At 44.6% G+C, this 19,152-nt stretch overlaps 1 protein-coding gene across 50 annotated transcripts in view; it reads right to left on the bottom strand.

The window, feature by feature from the left end:
- elna (elastin a) overlaps positions 1 to 19,152 on the bottom strand; it is a 52,190-nt gene that overhangs the window by 24,324 nt on the left and 8,714 nt on the right. For 45 of the 50 annotated variants that reach the window (XM_060076359.1, XM_060076346.1, XM_060076349.1 and 42 more), the window contains exons 2-10: positions 15,143 to 15,241; positions 14,091 to 14,135; positions 13,218 to 13,313; positions 13,051 to 13,080; positions 2,272 to 2,385; positions 2,107 to 2,190; positions 1,613 to 1,654; positions 1,458 to 1,517; positions 772 to 807 (exon numbers count right to left, since the gene is read on the bottom strand). In XM_060076359.1, the coding sequence (XP_059932342.1) occupies positions 772 to 807; positions 1,458 to 1,517; positions 1,613 to 1,654; positions 2,107 to 2,190; positions 2,272 to 2,385; positions 13,051 to 13,080; positions 13,218 to 13,313; positions 14,091 to 14,135; positions 15,143 to 15,241 (606 nt within the window). The remainder of the gene's footprint in view (positions 1 to 771; positions 808 to 1,457; positions 1,518 to 1,612; positions 1,655 to 2,106; positions 2,191 to 2,271; positions 2,386 to 13,050; positions 13,081 to 13,217; positions 13,314 to 14,090; positions 14,136 to 15,142; positions 15,242 to 19,152) is intronic. The other 5 variants (XM_060076376.1, XM_060076373.1, XM_060076371.1 and 2 more) reach the window with 2 other exon arrangements.

Genomic DNA, 19,152 nt, shown 5'->3' on the forward strand with positions numbered 1-19,152 from the left:
CCTTCCTCTTCCATGTTGAATCTAATACTTTGCCCAAAGGGCTTCCAGTCTACTGGTAGTAAGTATGTGGTCTGCAGCGATTGTTTGGCGTAAGATAGAAGAGTTTTCCAAAGCAATGTAATGTTATTGTTTTCTCATGCATCTTGTTCGGATCACTGAGGTTGGAACCGAAAGCTCCACGTTTGTCAACCAATGCTGAAGTACAGGATTTTGATTTGTCTCATATTATGACTGTATGCTTAATCAGACGTTAAAAATAAGCTCATGTGCCCTCAAACTAGCCAAAGGTAATAAACTAATGTAAACTTGTTTGCCAAGCATTGCTGGTTATATTACTAATAAATTGGCAACATGGAAAATATATGCCTTCCAATAGTATAGCAATAAAGAAAAATAAAACATTGCAGACCCAAGAGAGAAAAGCAAGGTGGAACGTTTCAGGTGGAAAGTTACATGTTCTGCCATGTTTTTCCATTGTATTGAGGTCAGTTGATTTGCCTCATTAGTTGCACATCTGGCTTGGTGCTAATTACAACATCCAGATGTTCAAAGAAAGTTCACCTTGGGAACCTGGAACACCTCTGCAAAAAACTGATCAATTAGAACCCATTCTGGAATTGATCACCTCTTTCCTATACACAACCAAGACAGACAGATCCTACTTTTTGCTGAATCAAAATCAGCATGAATGGGACCGTTGAGGGATTGTGTAAGTATTTAGCAAATCGAAAGAAACATTTTGGAAATGAAAGAAGATGAGGGTCAGCTTACCTCCTTTCGGTGGTTTGGGACCTTTGACTCCTGCGCCTGTGAAAAGGACGATCAGAGAGTCAGATAAATAATACTTATTATTGACTTTAGTATTAATACGACTACAACTGCCAATGACCGCTTTTACTAGTAAATATATTGACGGTTAGAACATCATTTTGTTACTGTTATTGGGATGAAGGAAGATCAAGAGAATAAAGGAAAGGATTACGCTGGATCATTTTAATTTGTTTACCAAATTCCATAATTCTGTACTTTCTGCTCTGTTTCCATTTAAATTACATTTCCATGTCATCATTTTGCAATTAGCATTTAGAGCTTTGATTCAAAGTGACTCACATGTGAGGCTGAGCAAAATAAACCAGACAAACAATAGTGAATTGAGTACAGAGTGTGAAAGTAAAGAGTGACAATGGGAGAGTTCAGAGAGGCTACTGGAGAGTGAAGAGTGGCTATAAAGGAGTATAGAGTGGTTACTGGAGAATGCAGAGAGGCTACTGGAGATTAAAGAATGGCTATAAGAGAGTGCAGAGTGGCTGTAGGAGACACTATCTCTAAGAGAGGCTATCTCTAAGCATCTAACGCTACATTCCTGGATTGAAAATAATAGATCAATCCATGAATACAGCCACACATCCCGTGGGGACACCGACTGTGTAAGGTGCAGTCTCTAATGTTTACGTTACCTAGGCCTGGCTGCAGACCAGCGCCTCCCAACCCGGCTCCTGGCAAGACTCCCCCGTAGCCTAGAGAGACACAGTGGTGAAGACGGAGGTGGCGTCAAAGATACAGCGGGGGACGTATTAGTTATTGTGAGTGTCGACCTGTGTTGTTTTTAAACCTGGGTATAGTCCACCTAGACGCACGCCATGTGCTCCATAGCCTGAGGGAGAAATGGTAATGAGACCCAGGTGGCTAGGTTTGAATTGGACATTTTGTCTGTGTAATAACCCCGATTTATGACTTGGGGTGGGAGGCGGATTTTCGCTGCAGGCCCACGGTTCAAGCTGCCCAACAGCTGAGTTTTGCATTAGAAGCCCTACTGGTGGTGAGTAGCTGGTGGTTGGTCTCCAAAGTGCTGAGCAGCTATTTGGTTAGCAAGAAACATGGCCATCAAGTCAGGGGGGCAGGGGGAGAAAAGTGTTCCCTGCTGATGGATGCGTGTGTGGATTTGGCAAAACTCAAATTAACACTCAGTTGTCAAAAGTCCAAAAAGGAAACTATACAGGATTTGAGGTTTGTATCAGCGTTGCCGTTTCATCAACCGCTCATTAAGGGTTCATGCAATAAGGATGTGACAGGAGAAAGCTACTATACAAGAAGGCTATCTAATACCTGGTTTAGGACCCTTCTGCCCCGCTCCACCAGGGAAAAAGCCACCTGCTCCACCGACGGGCCCTCTGTATCCACCGTAGCCACCTTTAGAGGAGATACAAGGAGCAAGGCTTAGTGAAGGACAACCCTGCTTTTGAACAGGCGATTACCCCCTCTACCACATACCTCCTGCTCCGACTCCACCAGCCCCAAGACCTCCGGCCCCTTGACCTCCAGCCCCTAGACTACCAGCACCTAGACCCCCAGCACCTAGACTCCCAGCACCGAGGTTCCCATAGCCTAAGACATGGAGAGATATGGATGGTTGCAGTGAGAATTGTCTGTATTTTAGCACATTCAAACTGATTTAAAACTTCCCTTGGCCTGTGTTTCATATTCTGACAAATCAATGCTAAATCATTTTTTGCAGACTGTACTTTAAGTTAAACCTGGGATATTTCCTTGGTTCCTCATGAAAAATTAGTTGGAGTTTTGGCCGAACGACAGGGTTGTATTCCAGACCCGTACTTTCTCTCACGGATGTTCCTGTCCGTCTGACTGTCTGACTACAAACACCAGAGGGAGCAATTTCGGTTTTTGCACAGTTGAGGCGAAAACGTAGTTTAAAACGCTTGCCGCAGCAACATAGTCTGGAGATTCTTCAGAGTGGCCATGGGAGGAAAATCATCTCCTTCCCAAAGCTGCTATGCATGAATAGAGTTCTATCCCAGCATGGACTTTGTACACTGACACAAACTGTGAGATGCTGGAAAGAGAAGCACGGAAAGGAAAATAATACAGACAAAGTGATCTAACCACTAATATACACTCAAAAACCAAGAGATGCTGCAAAATAACAACATGGGACCAGACCTCACGACATAGATTGGAGGACATTGAATAATGTTTCGAAGCTGGAAAACTTAATTTGTGCCTCAATGTAGTTTGTGTTTTAAGTCAACTTAACTTTTGGCAGTGTGCACTTTTGACGCAAGAACCTTCAACTTTTTCTGTTATGCACAATTATATGGATAAACTGGGCCAAGGGACTTGAGATCTCGTGTTTATATGGAGAGCAAGATCTCTGATATAATCTTATGGATACAATCTTGATACAAAGAAATCTCTCTTGGCTTCTTAAAACTTCTTAACTGTTCTTAAAAGGGCTGATGCTATACTGCTATCAAGGCATATAAACTGTGGTTCTGTCAGTGCTTTTACTATGGAGCAACACAACAGATGGATGGTAAAAAATTGGTCCAATTGTTAACGGATGATCTCCCTGTTCAACCATTGATTGCAACATTTCTATGGCAAGATTGCACCCTTACATAGAGAGAGATAGAGAGAGAGAGAGAGAGAGAGAGAGAGAGAGAGAGAGAGAGAGAGAGAGAGAGAGAGAGAGAGAGAGAGAGAGAGAGAGAGAGAGAGAGAGAGAGGAGAGGGGGGGGGGGGGAGGGGGGAGGGAGGGGGGAGAGGGAGAGGGAGAGGGAGAGAGACGGGTCAGACAAACCGACACATGGAAGTGTGCTGGTTCAAAACCCAGTCAAAACAAGTGTAGTGCTGACCTTGCCTGGTGTTTGGCACACCCATAATGCACTACTCAGTGCAACATGAGCTCAATCTAAACTAGATGACCAACAATAATCCATCTCCGTCAACATCTCCTGCTTGACTCTCCTTGAGGTGCTTAAACATCCCCAGACTCACCTCGAGGTAAGACAAGACTTATAAGCCAAATGGATCCAAGGTTTTGTTGGATTTCAGCTTCTCTGGCTTAAGACATAAGGATCCCCATAATTGCAAGTGTTGCAAAACCGCAGAAGTAGATGCATCTAAAGTTATAGAACAAGCATTGGGGGAGAAAGCAAGTATTATCTTACAAAGAGACTGTTGTATTATAAAGTAATGTTTTAATGAGGGAATTCGGCAGCTGTTGCTTGGAGATAAATCCGAGCCAGACCAACACATGTCTGAGTCTCTGTCTAAGAGAGAGAGAGGGAGAGAGGCAGGGAGAGATGGAGAGAGCGAGCTAGAGACAGAAGGAGTGTGTGCAGTGAATGTGAACACACTGAGAAGAGGTTCAGGCAAATGCATCTCAGCGATCACTCGACAGTGGACATGGCAGGTGACTGGTTGTAATGGTGATAAGAGTGGGGCCATATAGCGAACCCCACTGTAAACATGTTCGGGGTTGGGCACCAACTGACATAGTAGGTTAAAACGTCTGGCCGAGAAAAGGAGACACAACGCAGGCAAACAGTTGCTCCCTCTATACGTGCACGATGCCATGTTTGTGTGTGTGTGTGTGTGTGTGTGTGTGTGTGTGTGTGTGTGTGTGTGTGTGTGTGTGTGTGTGTGTGTGTGTGTGTGTGTGTGTGTGTGTGTGTGTGTGTGTGTGTGTGTGTGTGTGTGTGTGAGAGAGCCTTATGTGTGTGTCCATGTGTGTGTGTATGTGGTGGACAGTACAAGCAAAACATTCAAAACAAGGGAATCACCTCATTGTTCATTGAAAGCAAAGCCAATTTAATTAACATATTGTAAGCAATGCTTCTTTAAGGCTCCAAGCAAAAGGAGAATTTGGCCAGAATATCTTTTGGCCGTTTCACTTTGCATGATATTGTTCGATTGATTTTAAAATAAGGATACGGATGGTCTGTTTCGGATCTGTTTACACCAAGCTGCCCCAACAAGCTGGCCTTTGTTTTCCCTGCCGTTATTTCAGTACGTCACCTCACACAAACAGAGCTCACACATAGGTCTTTGGAAGTCCTTCCTCGTTTAGTTTTTTGCAATCAAAGGCTTACACCAAGGAAACACTGCACCCTGACTGTCCTGATCGTCACAACAGATGAGGGATTATTCTTGCCTCCTAGTAATAAGCAGAGTGGAACTGTTCATTCCTGACACCATGCAGAACATTTTCCAGACCGAGGCATTTTTACTTGATGGGGTGAACCAGCAGCTTGTGTCCTGGAATCATGCATAACGTGTTGTTAATGAGATACAAGGGACGGAAACCTGAAGCCACAGCACAGAAAGAACTTGGGGACACCGGGGTAATTGGGAAGAAAAACAGCACTTTGCTCGCTTGCATCATACTTTCCCTACAACTCAGGTCCCAAAAAAGAAACAAAATGATTGAATTCAAATATTTTCCCATTCACAAGTCACCACTTGATTTCACGTCCGCACAGTGACAAGTGCACCTGAAGGTTGACTTGTGAGTTTAGGTTGTGTGCAGGCGTGGAAATAGAGGAGGAATGAACACAACCGTAGCGTTTTAATTGTGGTGAAAGTGATGTCAGCTAAAGGTTTTGCATGCACAAAGGAGCAAGTCTTTGCTAACAGCCGTGACACGGAGATGAAGAACTGATTGGAGCAACGTACGGCCTACGGTGCCCGCTGCCCAGCAGCGTTGGTGTTACTACTGAAGCACAATGTTGGGGCGGAGATGGGCCAGACAATATGGCGATGGTTGTTTCACTGGACATGTTCTCAAACCCATGTCCAACACAAGTGGTGGACGTGCGCCAGTGTGAACGCGGGCGATCTGGTTTCAATCTCATCTCTAAAACATCTTGCCTGCTCTCCACAGGGTTAAGTAAGGTAATCCTCTGTTTCTAAACCAGAGGAATATAAGAACATTAATCAAAGCAGAGTTTTCAATGTTGCATTCCTTCGTTTTTTTATGGCTCTCCCATACCTCTACTTCTTTCTTTCCCTCTCTTTCTCCCTCTTTGTTTCTTTCTGCCTTATTCTCAGACGATTGTGAGGCTGTTTAACATAGGAGGTGTGGGGAACCCCCAAACACAATACTTAAACCATGATCTCCTTCATCAACCAACAGCAAGCTGGTGCAAAACAGAACTCAAGCTGAACAATTCAAATGTCAAGAAGTATTTTTGTCTCAAATAAATAGATATATTGTTCATTTTTAGAATGGATGGTCTCATCTTCAAAACCCTCTCGTTAACAGCATCTAACTGCTGAAGACGATTAAGTTGCGATAATTATATAAAGCAACGCAATGGTTGTGTGTGTGTGTGTGTGTGTGTGTGTGTGTGTGTGTGTGTGTGTGTGTGTGTGTGTGTGTGTGTGTGTGTGTGTGTGTGTGTGTGTGTGTGTGTGTGTGTGTGTGTGTGTGTGCGTGTGTGCGTGTGTGTGTGTTTGTTTGGGGTAGGTCAGAGGGTGGATCAGCTCAGACGGTGAGGCTCTCCGAAATCACAGATGATCAAAGAGGTCCACACAACAGACTGATCAGAATGTAAGAGGGTGAGAGTTCAGTTTTGCGCTAGGAGGCCTTTTAGGTTGAAGGAAATGCTGTGATGATGGTTAAGTACAAATGCCTGAGCATAAAAAAAAAAAAAAAAAACCTTGGTTGAAAACAGTAGAAAAACGGGTTTGTGATCGATTGTGAGCTGAAAAGATTACTCGGCCACGGTGGTCCCACAGTTCACATAATTCACTGTAACGACCGAGCCTGTCGTCATCATGTCCATTCACTGACATGACACCAGATTTCTATCAGTATCGAATCATCGCCAGGAGCGCTGAACCTCACATCGCTGGATGAGTGCCATTCGTGTGAGGTTACACAAGGCAGCTTTCATCCGGATTAAAGCAAAAGGAGATGCCGCACTGATTCGAGATCGCGTGAGACAGTGGGACGTACACAATTCCACCCATGACCTCCCCAGCTTCGTGTCACTTTCAGGTCCTGCGTGCTGTCAGTCACCGGCACGAGGCTATGAAAAGCAGATCTAGGAGCATGTTGGAGTAATTAAGAATTCACAAACTCAGAGCGATGCATACAAACTCTCCCTCTCTCTATTTTCCTGGACGGTATCAGACAGCCAAGAATTGTTTTCACTTTTTCTGTTTCCCACTTTTTCCATGGAGTCGTCGGCATTACTCAATGATTTGTCCCAAAGCTTTCACCCCATTTATTGTACCAGAGGACTCCAGGTTCAAACCTGTCAGCCCTGCTTTGGACATGAAGCATTAGATTCGGTTTCCCTCACAGTGTTTTCGTATGTCTTTTCTTTCTGGACTAGGTCATCACTGCTATCCATCTTGCAACGTAGGAAGTGAGTTGTGAAACCCCACATCGTTGGTCAACACATATGTCCCACGTCAATTCAGTGAGGGGGGGGCGGATGGTTCTCAGAAACAGCTCCAACTTAACGGTAACTATTTGAAGCATTACGTGTAATACATTACACTTATGTTGGATGGTACGAGCTACAGCAACGTAGCAACGTCAGGCTGAACCGGTCCGGTGACGTCGGGCTGCCTTGTATGAACTCTCCCAGTCCTTTAACTCTGCAGCACACTCCATCCACCCTGACACTCCTGGATTCATATACAGTACTTCTGGGCCAGGTGACCTTACTGCAGGGTTTCATTGAGTCCTGGGCAAATCTACGCCTTGTCGTGTCGTGACATAAACATTGACATCATTGCACACAGCCAACAGATATGTAATCAGGCAGGAGCGGAACCACAGAGCTCTCGTTTTGTCTTTTATGCTGGACCAAAAAGACGCTGTGATGTCCTTTAGTATTTTTTTAAGCCTCTTTTAAACAAGTTCAACGGTTGCCAACTCAGAGCTCAAGCAAGTTTGTCCACAGTGCCTCCTTAGCTTGGCACGCACATAGCGTGCAAAGCAAAGACGAGGGCAGACACAAAACACAACCATTCACAAACAATAAAAATGTGGGATAAGGGATCCCGAAAGTTCACTGACAATCTCCCATAACACGATTCCATGGAAATCACCACCTTGTTCTTTCAACCACTTTTTATGTGCAAAGAATGAGAAAGGTCAGCAGAGCCAACAGCAGTCGGTAGAAGAAGCCAGTGGTCACGGTATGTAGAGTTGGCCCACCGAGGTACCTCTAGCAGATGGTCCCCACATGCCTCAACCCTGCGTATCCATCGCATTCTTTCTTGACTAGTCAGGGTTGCAATAGACAGGTCGGCTCACTTCCGAATTGGCCCGTCAACACGCAGCAAGGGGTTCACTGAGTTAGCCCTAAAAGCATTTTCAAAGTTCCTTAGCGTTTGTGGGGCAGCAAATTAGATAGCATAGCTATCTGAAGCCTTTTAACGTAACACATGTATGCCAACCTCATGGTTAGAAATAAGCAAGGCTTGGTGTTTTGGTGGTTAATTGAATACAGTAATACAGTAAACAAGGGGATTACTACTTTGAATGAAAGGTTTAACAGTGGGTTGAACATGAATAGCTCCAGTGTATCTAAAAAGCAATCCCACAGACCTGATGGCCTTTCAACCCCAAATATCCAGATTTTCTTCCCGGCATTATTGATAGATCCGAGTTTAACAATTTCAACCTCCCTTTGTGGATTTGGCTGTGCCTTTCCATACAGCTGCACAGCGGTACCGTAATGTAGCAGTTTCTTCAGATGATAGACTACAAACGTAATTATCCACCGTAAATATAGACGACGAAAGAAGCCTCTTTTGAAGGAGCAGGCGTTTTGGATTCAGCTTGATTCAGCCACTTGGGACTGGTTTCCAGCCTCCTGTGATTCCATGATTTCTCTTAATGAAAGCTTGGGGAAATCAGAGCAGGGTCATTTCTAAACAACACGGGGTGTGCTGCTGCCAGATGGACGAGTGAATGCTCCCTGCTCCAACCCCCCTGGCTGACCGCGGAGTGGTACTCCCCCCTGCAGAGACAATCGGGGAAAACATCGGAGAGAACAACCGACGTTGGCGCGAAAGCTGGTCCCAATATAAACAGAAAAATAAAAAAACGACTTACAGAGGCAGAACACAATTGACTGTGAACAGGCTGGATGCTTGTTATGGTGTGTTCGACCAATCCTGTTAAAATATGGTTTAAGTTAGGTTAAAGACAACAAAACCCTGGGGTTTTGTTGGATCAGTGGACGACAGTAAATGACTGTTGACTGGCTTTTCTTGACCTAAATTATCATCATGAACCGAGTAATTGGCGATGCTAAATGGCACATGGTTGTTTATTGCACCGCTGGCGTTTTTGTCCAAGGTTTTTACTCAGAGGCGAAGTAAATAAAAGGAAGAGAGAATGTCAAGGTTAAGTCAAATAGGTTTGCTGCAATGTATATAATCAAAGACTAAAGATCGAGATCTTTGTTTGTGCGAGTGTATATGCGTACACGTGTCTCAGTACAGAAGTTGGTTCATTGGACATGTCCCCAAACAACTGACGGTAAATCTGCTTGCTTATAGTATCAATTACATTGGCTCCAAGTAACAAATGTTTACGTTAAATATTTTCATACACACATACAGTGTATGGGCACTGTCCCATACATGCACAGGCCTTCTAGGCTATGACAGCTCTGATGACAGGTCTGAGCTGCGATAATGCAGAGCATATGTGCACCAAAGGACTCTTGATGCAAGTACTCGCTGTACACCTGCATCTGCTCCTCTCTCCCTCTCAAGTCCTCATGTCACTCCTCTATTCTGCTCTGCTTCTTCCCCCCAGTGACCCAATACCCGACTATGTGTTTGCAGTACATGCACCTGTGTGTAAGTGTCTGTTCGTGCCCAACACTCTTTATTGTCTGGGATGGATCTAATGGAGGATGGGTAGTCTCCCTTCTATCTACTTATTGTCTCCATCCTCCTTAATATCCCACTTAACTTTGGCACTTTCGTGTACCTTGTTGGCTTCAAGCCTCTTCCTCTTCCTGTTGAGGACGAGGAGCCCACCCGACGAAAACATGCACAGCTGCTTCAAAGTGAGGCCCTGATATAAACCAGAGGGACCGAGAGGAATCCTGAGGCGTCTCGGTGAGACCCTGCGCACATGCAAGCAGACTCATATGCAATGTGTGGTGCTTGATAATTAAAAGGATATAGTCACAGGGCCCTATTTTAACGGTCTGAAACGCAAGTGGGAAGCGCAAAGCGCAAGTAGCTTTGTGGGCGGTTCTACGGCGCTATCGCTATTTTACAGGCGGATAAATGACACTTGCGTCGCGGCGCAAGTGTCAAAAGGGTTGATCTGAAGCAGCCTAGTTACCCGTAGGTGTGGTTTGGGCGTAACGTCCAACAAACCAATGAGTGTGCAAGCTCCCATCCCCTTTAAGAGCCATGGGCGCATTTGAATCGGACGAGTTGATATTTTGACAGCGCGTCTGCAGTCTCCGATGAGACAGATGCACATGAATTTCAAACTGCAAATGGCTCAGTTTATTGCCAAATAATATGGCCTAATTCACACATGGAATAAGGGGTTTTCTTCCACAACTGAGTCCTCAAATAAATTTCGGCAAAGAAAACGTATATGATATAACATATGATATGCGGTAACTGTGGTTCTATTTAATGATATACGCAATACATTATAAACATTGTTTCTTATCAGTATTGTATGCTATCCTAATATGCATGTGTCCCCGCGGTAATAGACATTGCCATTGATTGTATTATGCGTTACGTGTTTAGTTTGCGTGTGTTTAAACAGAGCACACACGCGCGCCCGCATTCATTCATTCTTTTTAACACTCACTCGCGGTAAAACAATGTTTTTCACGATCAAATACTCATCAATCCTAAAAGTTATGGGCATGTAGGCCTACACGATGTCTCTGTCAAGAAAATATGTGTTTTGCTGTACGGTGTTTGCAGATGCATTGATTTAAAAGTACAACTTATTACCGCTGCATCAGCTGTTCTTTCCCAAATAATTTACCAAGAATGTGCGGCTAGGTAGATGGGAGAAGCAAAGTGTATGCGCGAGGTGCACAAGCAATCCGTATGCATCGCATGCGCATGTATGCATGCGCCCTTAAAATAGCATCTGAACAACGCGCCACTGACTTTAAACCAGGTATTTCCTGGTCAGTAGCGCAATGGTATTCAGAAACGGCAAAATACCGTTTGCGCCAGAACACGCCTCCTCCTTCCGCCGAACCGCCCCTTGGGGCGCATGATCAATCCCTAATTTACCGGCGAGTGGCGGTGGTGGGAAAAGAACGCTCTGCGCCAGTTGTAAACTAGCAACGACACATGCGCCAGTGACTAAGTCACTTGCGCCGGATGCAAGATAGGGCCCACAGTCTCCGAGCCTGGGTGATAACAGGTATTCACTGGGTCAGGGTAGATTGTCAGCACTCCCAGCTGCTGGAATTAAGGTGTTTACAAAGATTGACAAATCCTTGGCATTTTAGCATCTATTGAAATGCATAATAAAAGGCATCTTTATACTTTCGTTTTCAATAAAAAGGTGTCGGGAATTAAATTAGTCGCTTCTTCAAATAATGCTCGAAAGAAGGAGGCCAGGATCTAACAGCTGTTAACAAGTCAGAATTTGCCTTTCGAAGTCGCAGTATTTTACCAATCCGGATTTCGACAGAATACACAATTACTGGAGCCGTTGTTGGACCTGGCATTAGCTGTGCAGAAATTTAGAGCGGTTACAGCACGTTTCTACATCTGCAGTTGAGGGATGATACTCTTTAGCCAAGGTGTACATCTGTGGAATGCAACCGCACTTTTCTTCATCTTCTGGGGAACAATTTAATGCCTTAGTGTGTGTGCTTGCTCAAGGCAGATTTTCTTGCATAAATTCTAATACTTAAAGTATCTCTCTGGCATAAAAAAAGTTCCCTATGGTTTATAACCTGGGTTAACGTTCTTTTGGGGATAATTGTTATCTATACAATCCATAAACCAAGCAAGGAATGCTCAAAATAATGTCTCCGCTCTTGGTGCCTTAGAGTCAAGGGAGGTATCTAATTGAATCTTCATACTGACAAAAAAGATACATTTTCCGATCCCTGCAAATTCAAGAATCTGGAATGATTTAAAGACTAGGCGGTTGATTGATTTAAAACATTGGAGGTCACTTTTTCATAGTCGTTCCAGATAAATGGCTCAATAAATTGAACAGCAGCTGGGAACAGGTTACGACTCCTCTGTGACTCCTGGTCTCTGGGCGGAGGCCTATGGCTGACCCTCAGTGTCTCCTCCGGCCAGTCGTTAGATCTTTCACTTTCTTCTGTGTTTAGGTGATCTAGCTGTCGGCCTCTTTTTTCCACACAGTGCTCCCCACATTGCTCCAGCTCGCTTAGGGAGGCAGTCGCCTCCGACACACTGTTTGCTTTTTACTTTCTAATCTCATTTTTGCAAGTGAGGCCTGGCAATAGAAGGTACGTACAAGAGCCAGGGCATTACTTCCTAGAAAATGCTCATGCTGACCCCGGCCAAAGTCAACTTCCTGCTCACATCTGATATTAGGTCATTTTCACCATTCAGGTCCCCTGGAACTCAATGACTTTGTGAAAGAAGGAAGCCCTCCAGAAGACCTCCTGTGCTCCGCCCCGGGTCTTATCAGGAATATAGGGTCTTAGTTTGGACGCACCTTATCTGCATTTACAGGGTAGGCCTAGATTGAAATCAGCACAGCTTATGGAAATTAAATTACTGCAAATCCTTTCTGAGGCACTAACACGGTTTACACTAAGGAAAATATTTACAATACCATGTCGGAGAAAAGTGGGCAATGGCACATTTCAACAAGGAGGTTTCCAGATATTGTGAGGGCTTGACTTTAAAATAACATTAATCAGTGTGCCGGTACCGCTGTTTTGTCAGGCGTTGAAGGAAGCGAACCCTCTGAAAATCGTCACTCCCTATGATAAAGAGGTGAAGTAGAACAGGCTTGAAAAGTCTGGGCGTCAATGGCAACAGCCAGGAGGAAGTGATACAATGTTGGCACCCCGTCCTATTAGTATGTTGTACATTACACACTTCACAATGTTGTACAGGGGTGGCCCCCCTCTACGCGTAAGGACTTGACATGTTAAACACACATGCCCATGCCTACCTGCATAAGTGATCCTTTTATTACAGCAGCATAGAACACACAACACACAATATTGAAGAACCAAATTGTAAGTATGAATACAAATATAACACAATGGACTGTATTGATCTAACCTGGTTTGGGACCCTTTCCACCGGCTCCTGCTGAGACAAAGATAAAAAATAACTCACTTGGGTGGATTAATGCATCCAGCACATGCAACATATATACATTGAAAACAATAACAAGACTAAAAGGGTTTAGCTATAAGGGAAAACGTGTCAATATAATTGTAGCCTACCTGCACCCAGTCCTCCAGTGCCCAAGCCACCTGTTCCATGACCACCGGGAAGAAACCCCCCAGGCCCTATACCTCGACCCCCTCCATAACCTCCCGCTGTGGGTCGAACAGAGAAGAACTCGTGATCATCATCCTCATCATCACTGCTGCTATCAACATCCACCTCATCGCTAATCAATTGTTGTTGTCATTATCATGATCCATATAGTGTTGATATTCCCATTGAAATTTTGAATAAATGTTTTACTTCTAGCCATATGGATGCACTCTAAGTAAAACAGAGACCGGCCGCAGAACACCGAGAATCCAATGAAGCTGAGGTTCCGTCATTGAGGTGTGAGGAACAAGGAGAGCGTACTGGGAGCGCTGCCAGTGTCTCAGTGCAGTATGTGTGTTGGGACTCTGCCTTGAATGTGTGATAAGGACAGAGAGGAGATAAGAGTAGCCTCCTACACCCACCCAGAGCACACAGCCCCGCTGTCTGCTCTCTGTGGGTGTGCCGCGCGAGGTCTGGCTTTAGAGCCACTTCATGTCCATTAGAGTAGACAACGGTATCTGGGACCACTGGAAAGAGCTCTGGAAGCCACGATGACCGAGAGAATGAAACACGGACCACCCATGAAGCGAAGAAAAAGTAGAATTACTGTTTGAATGTGAGGTCTGTAAACACAAACAATGAGGGAACGTTTTGTTAGCCATGTTGTTTTCATATTGTGTTTTTCTTTCGAGGGGTGTTTGTTTTTCCTTTGGATGCAAGAAAATCGTAATTCAAACTGCAGGCTCCTGGTGAATAGACTAAAGGACCCGCTGGTTCATGAACTAGCCAGACTTCATATAATCCATCAAACTCTTTCCAGAACATCTTTGACTCACCCGCTGCTTTAGCCGGTTTGTAGCCCGCAGGTACTCTCCCGGCACCTTGTAAAGATAACAGTGACAGCAAGGGTTAGAGATCAGGCGCATTTTCTTTTGACCTGTTCAGGGTAGGCTGTTTCACGGAGGGTGTGAAATGAACTGCCGCCAAAAACCCGTCGCGTGGGTAAATTGTTGAGTGTTAGTGTCAGGAAGGTATTTTCTATCATAAAAAACGTTGAATTTCTAATGGTTAGTCTAATGGTTTACACCTGGGTAATGTTACGTGTGAAGGTGTGAAGTGTCATGGGTAATAGGTGTTAGGCCAGTTGGATCGGTAGTGGTCAAACTGAGTTTGATCGGTAGTCAGTGTGGTCTTTTTCAATGTTGTCAGGTTAAAGGAAAAGTGGAAAATCCCTGCACATGGAATACATCTCCAGAAGACAGCTTAGAATAAGCAGTTATCACTGTAGGGGCCCATTACTGGAGCTTCGTACTGGATATTAGTGGAGTAAGCAAGCAGGATGCCGGGTAAGGTTATAACCCATACTTTGTATTGATCAGAAAGGAGAAGGAAAGGAACAAATTAAATCATTGTAAACTCTTACACACGGCCCTTTACCTTTGCACCCCAGAACATGAAATGGCCAGACAGCTGTAGGTAGTTTAAAGTTCACCGCTAGCAACCTTGACGCAATGAGGGAGGCGACAATACGTACATTCAGGCAGACAACTGCTATAATTGCTTTGTGATTGACACGAAACAAGACTCAGGGGATGCGCATGTTGTCTTATGTCATTGTGTGAAGCACGGCCAGACCCTTTTAATTAAAACATTCTGAGCTACATGAAGTCATCCAGATGAACTGATAGATAAGACACGCACATGCACCCACACAACATCGATATTACTGCGCTGTGCGTGTCTTTTATCCCGTGATTCATACCCTACTATAGTGTAAAATATATTGCAATTTATCTTTCAAAATACTTTAAATCACAAACAGATTGTATTTCATTTGGCACCATCTTCGTCTGCTGACACACGTCCAGATGGAAGAGGACGTGGTTACCTGGAAAGAGGGCCGCTCCCGGTCCCGCCCCACCTGGTCCTACTCCACCTGGTCCAACTCCACCTGGTCCAACTCCTGCACCAGCAGGCACGAACACACCTGGAACACGCAGCGCATGGAGGACGATGACGGACGACATCGCGTACAACCCCTGCACCACTCTCTCAAATCGAGACACTTTAATGTCTCGAATTAATTCTGATTCCGTTTTCTTTCCGGAGCCCTCAATCACTGCCGTTGTTCCTCAAGGAGTCGGTCCGTGAGGGGAAACATTCCCCCCCAAGCCCATTTCATCATCGGTGACCCAGACAGCCAACCAAAAAGTCTGTCCTTGGCATAGAGCATTGCCCAGGGTCAGGACTTTCACGGCGCACACATTGAAACAATGTGGACACAACATCTCCTGCATGGATCAAGGCAAACATAATGTCTTCATGGGCCTGATTAAGAGGGAGAGAGAGAGAGAGAGAGAGAGAGAGAAAAATATCACAATTGTTTTTTGTGATGAGGTATTGCATTTGGAAGCCCTCCTCTTCTGAACCTCAGCGTTGTGGCTCCTCCCCCCCCCCCACCCCCCCCCCCAACGCCCCCCCCCCCCCCCCCCCCCCCAGGGCCCTGTCTGAGTTCTGGACCCGGCCCAGGGGAACTCCTGAGATGGCTGTCCTGGATCACATCCATGGTGGCCCCGTGGAACCAAAGGAACAATAGAAAAACAATTAAGTGCAAGGATTATAAAAAAAACCGAACTGCTCTAGTGGTTCTGGGACGTTGAACAACTAAATCCAAGGGGGCCTGAACTCAGGCTGTAATTGTGAAGTTTAATATTTTGAAGGCAAAAACATGGTTTGGATCATTGAATCCACCACACGATGAAGAGTACGGGGACTGTAGAACCACAATCATTAACTTTAATGACTCCTACATGTGTAGGCAGGCCAATTAATTTGAGCCACATGTCTAAGCCCTGTGTGTGTATTAGTGTATGTCAACATTATCAGCTCCGGTGTTCACTCCAAGTGTCTAGGCACTTGGGGATGGATATATCTAGCCATTACTATCTTGTCCACATCTTTTTTGGGGACTTTTAAATGAAAGTATGTTAACGAATATATCCACATTCATGGAAGTGTTGCTTGAATGAGAGTGCATTTAAATAATGTCCTTATAAACAATCACACACTGATACATACAACATATTTTCTTCATTTTCTTCATCGTCCGGGCTAATCAATGCAGGAAACTAGTCTGGTGTGAAACTAGAAGGCATATGAGCCAAGTTTTGGGTGGGTAGTGTTGATTCAGAGTGCATTTGGATGAAAGATTGAGGACAAAAAGGGGTGGTGGGTGACGATTGCTCATGAACAAATGGAATGAGCAAAGTGTGCAAACTTTGCTGATGTGTGGTTTGGGTGGAAAGTTAATATAATTCTGAAACAGTACACTGCTTGAAGTGACTTAGGTTAAATTTAAGTTTTGTTTTAAGAGATTGTCCTGAGGTAAGCTTTGGTGGTGCAGTTGCAATAACTTCTCATTCAAATAAGGGGATTTTATTTGTTGTTGGCCAAAAACGATTTATAAAAGTCTGTGGAATAGATTCTGTAACACGGCTTGTTTTATTATACATAGCTTTTTATAACACGCTATTCTGGACGGGGAGTGTTAAGAAAGGGAGGTTGAATGACAGTTTATTTGAAGAAGCATGGCAGCCATCTTGTTGAAAACAAATGACCTCATGTAAGAACCCATTGACAGATGAGGAGGGGGCTGGGGGGTTCTAAGCTAATCAGAACAGTGAGGGAGCTGGACCGACGCTGGGTTCCTTCAGGATGACCTTGAGGTCTGATTGAAGAGAACTCCAACAAGGCTCAGGAATGCCAAAGAAAGAACAAATGTAATCAAACAGTTGGGCAGATGAGCGATCAATTTCCATTAATTCCACTGCTGAGCGAACAACATTTTGTATTTCCAAGTCTTACGTGTTCGTCTCGTGTGTTTATGCTCCTTGGCAGGACTCTCAGGTGTTGGTAGAGGTCTACCAAGGTGGAGGGATTGTTATTAACTCTGCTCATTGTGCTCCGTAGCAATCAAAAGGAGGATTTCCTGTCTGGGCATTGAAAGCAACGGAGAAAGGGGGAGCTATAGTGTGCTGCGGTTTCCCCCTGGTCGCAATCCAATCTCATGCATACTGCACTTCAGCAGGGCAACAGGGCACTGGGCATTTGGTTCACTTTGAAATGGCCTGCCCCGGTCCCTTCATTGTCGTCCCCTTCAGTAACGGGTATGCCGTGTTTCTGCATTTCTATGCTCTTTTCAGATCGATCTTGTCCTGATTTTAGTAGGTACGTAAGTCTGTTTTTTAAGTAAAAACTAAAATGAATAGAACAGAGGTTGAACTTATGAACACGAATGAATTAAATAGTTTTCAGATTAATGAATTTTATGCCAATAGATAAATACTCAGCAATGGACATACCCCTTATTTAATTGTAATGTCCATTGAACAATGATAAAATGGTTGAATCATCCATTTTGGCACAAGAATTGACGATTCTTCACAACGATTGCCTGTTCACCTGTCATTGATTCTTGATTGCCCCGTTTAACCAGAGAGCACGTCAACCGCAGAGACCACGACCACTAACATATTTATGACCCATGAAGTACAAAACAAAGCATTCATTGAATTGATGTGTGTGGTCTTATGTTGTTTCATGGAAATCTTTCGTAGCCCACAAGTATGACCTTAGCCTGGCTGTGAGACAACAAACCGCTCACCAGACCCTTGCTTTGTGGTCAATCCTACCAAACTCATGACCGAGATGATGAGGTGACTTAAAAGGGTGTAGTTACAAACAATGTGACTCACTAATGTGGCAATTTCACGACCCTGCACACTGGGTGTTGGTTTATTTCACCCAATTATTCATGACTTGCCAAAAGTAGGAACACTTTTCACAAAACGTTTACAGGACAGGCTCGATGATGCTGCTTTTAACCTTACAGACCACACACAAAGTCTCCTCCAAACCTCCGAGAGCGACCTCCAATGACACAACCGTTTACATGGTGCCCAGATCTGATAACTGCTCCTAAAAAGGACCAGCCATCGGTTTATGTATCGCTTGACTTCAAAATTACAGCTCTCAACCGCACCCGTCTAATTGAAATATTCTGGTTAACCATTGACTGGACGGTGGAAATGGATCCGTAGCCAAAAACAAGTGCACAGCAAATCTGGCGTTATTGCATGAAGGGGAACAGGAGGCATCGTTCTCTTGCGACCGAACAGTCTTTATCTGCACAGCCTGTGTAAGACACAGCTGTCACAGCTGCTTCTCTATTTGCCATCCCGTCCCCACTCTTTGCTTTCCAGGAAGAGGTAAGTAATGTCTAAGGAAGTCGATTTGGAAACAATTCGGCCTATCTGCTGGTTAGATTCTCTACCCCCCACCCCAGCCTCGTCCTTCCCCCAGAACCGGGCCTCGGCTGGGCGGCTAGAGCCCCATTGTGTGGAGCAAAGCATCTGTCCGAAGGCGAAACACAGCCGGACACACAGACGACACGATTTTAAATTGACATGATACTTGGTATTTTGATTCGATGCAATGTTCCATTTGAACCCCAAGAGCGGGTTTTTCTGCGGCCGTTCTTTTGAGAAGGGTCCAGCTGCAGGCTTGGGCGTTCCCGTCATGACACAAAAACGCCCATCGGGCGTTCCCGTCATGACACAAAAACGCCCATCAGGCGTTCCTGTTGCGTTTCATCGATCAATCAAGAAGAGGTGAGTGAGTTTCGCAAGGCTTGCTTTTTTGGCGGTTTTACCTCGTAGTAACTTTCCAGAAAAACGAAAGAGTTATGATGAGAGATTATGTCAGTAAGTATGATATTGTTTATTTGACAACATTGGCTGTGAAGTATTCTCATTTAAATCACTGATTTAGCTGTGGTATCGTTGTATTCGAATCCGATATAAATACTCGTGACAAGCATGGTTCGGTAGCAGCGAATGC

This window comes from Gadus macrocephalus, chromosome 16 (assembly GCF_031168955.1).
Source record: "Gadus macrocephalus chromosome 16, ASM3116895v1".
Taxonomy (NCBI): Eukaryota; Metazoa; Chordata; class Actinopteri; order Gadiformes; family Gadidae; genus Gadus; species Gadus macrocephalus.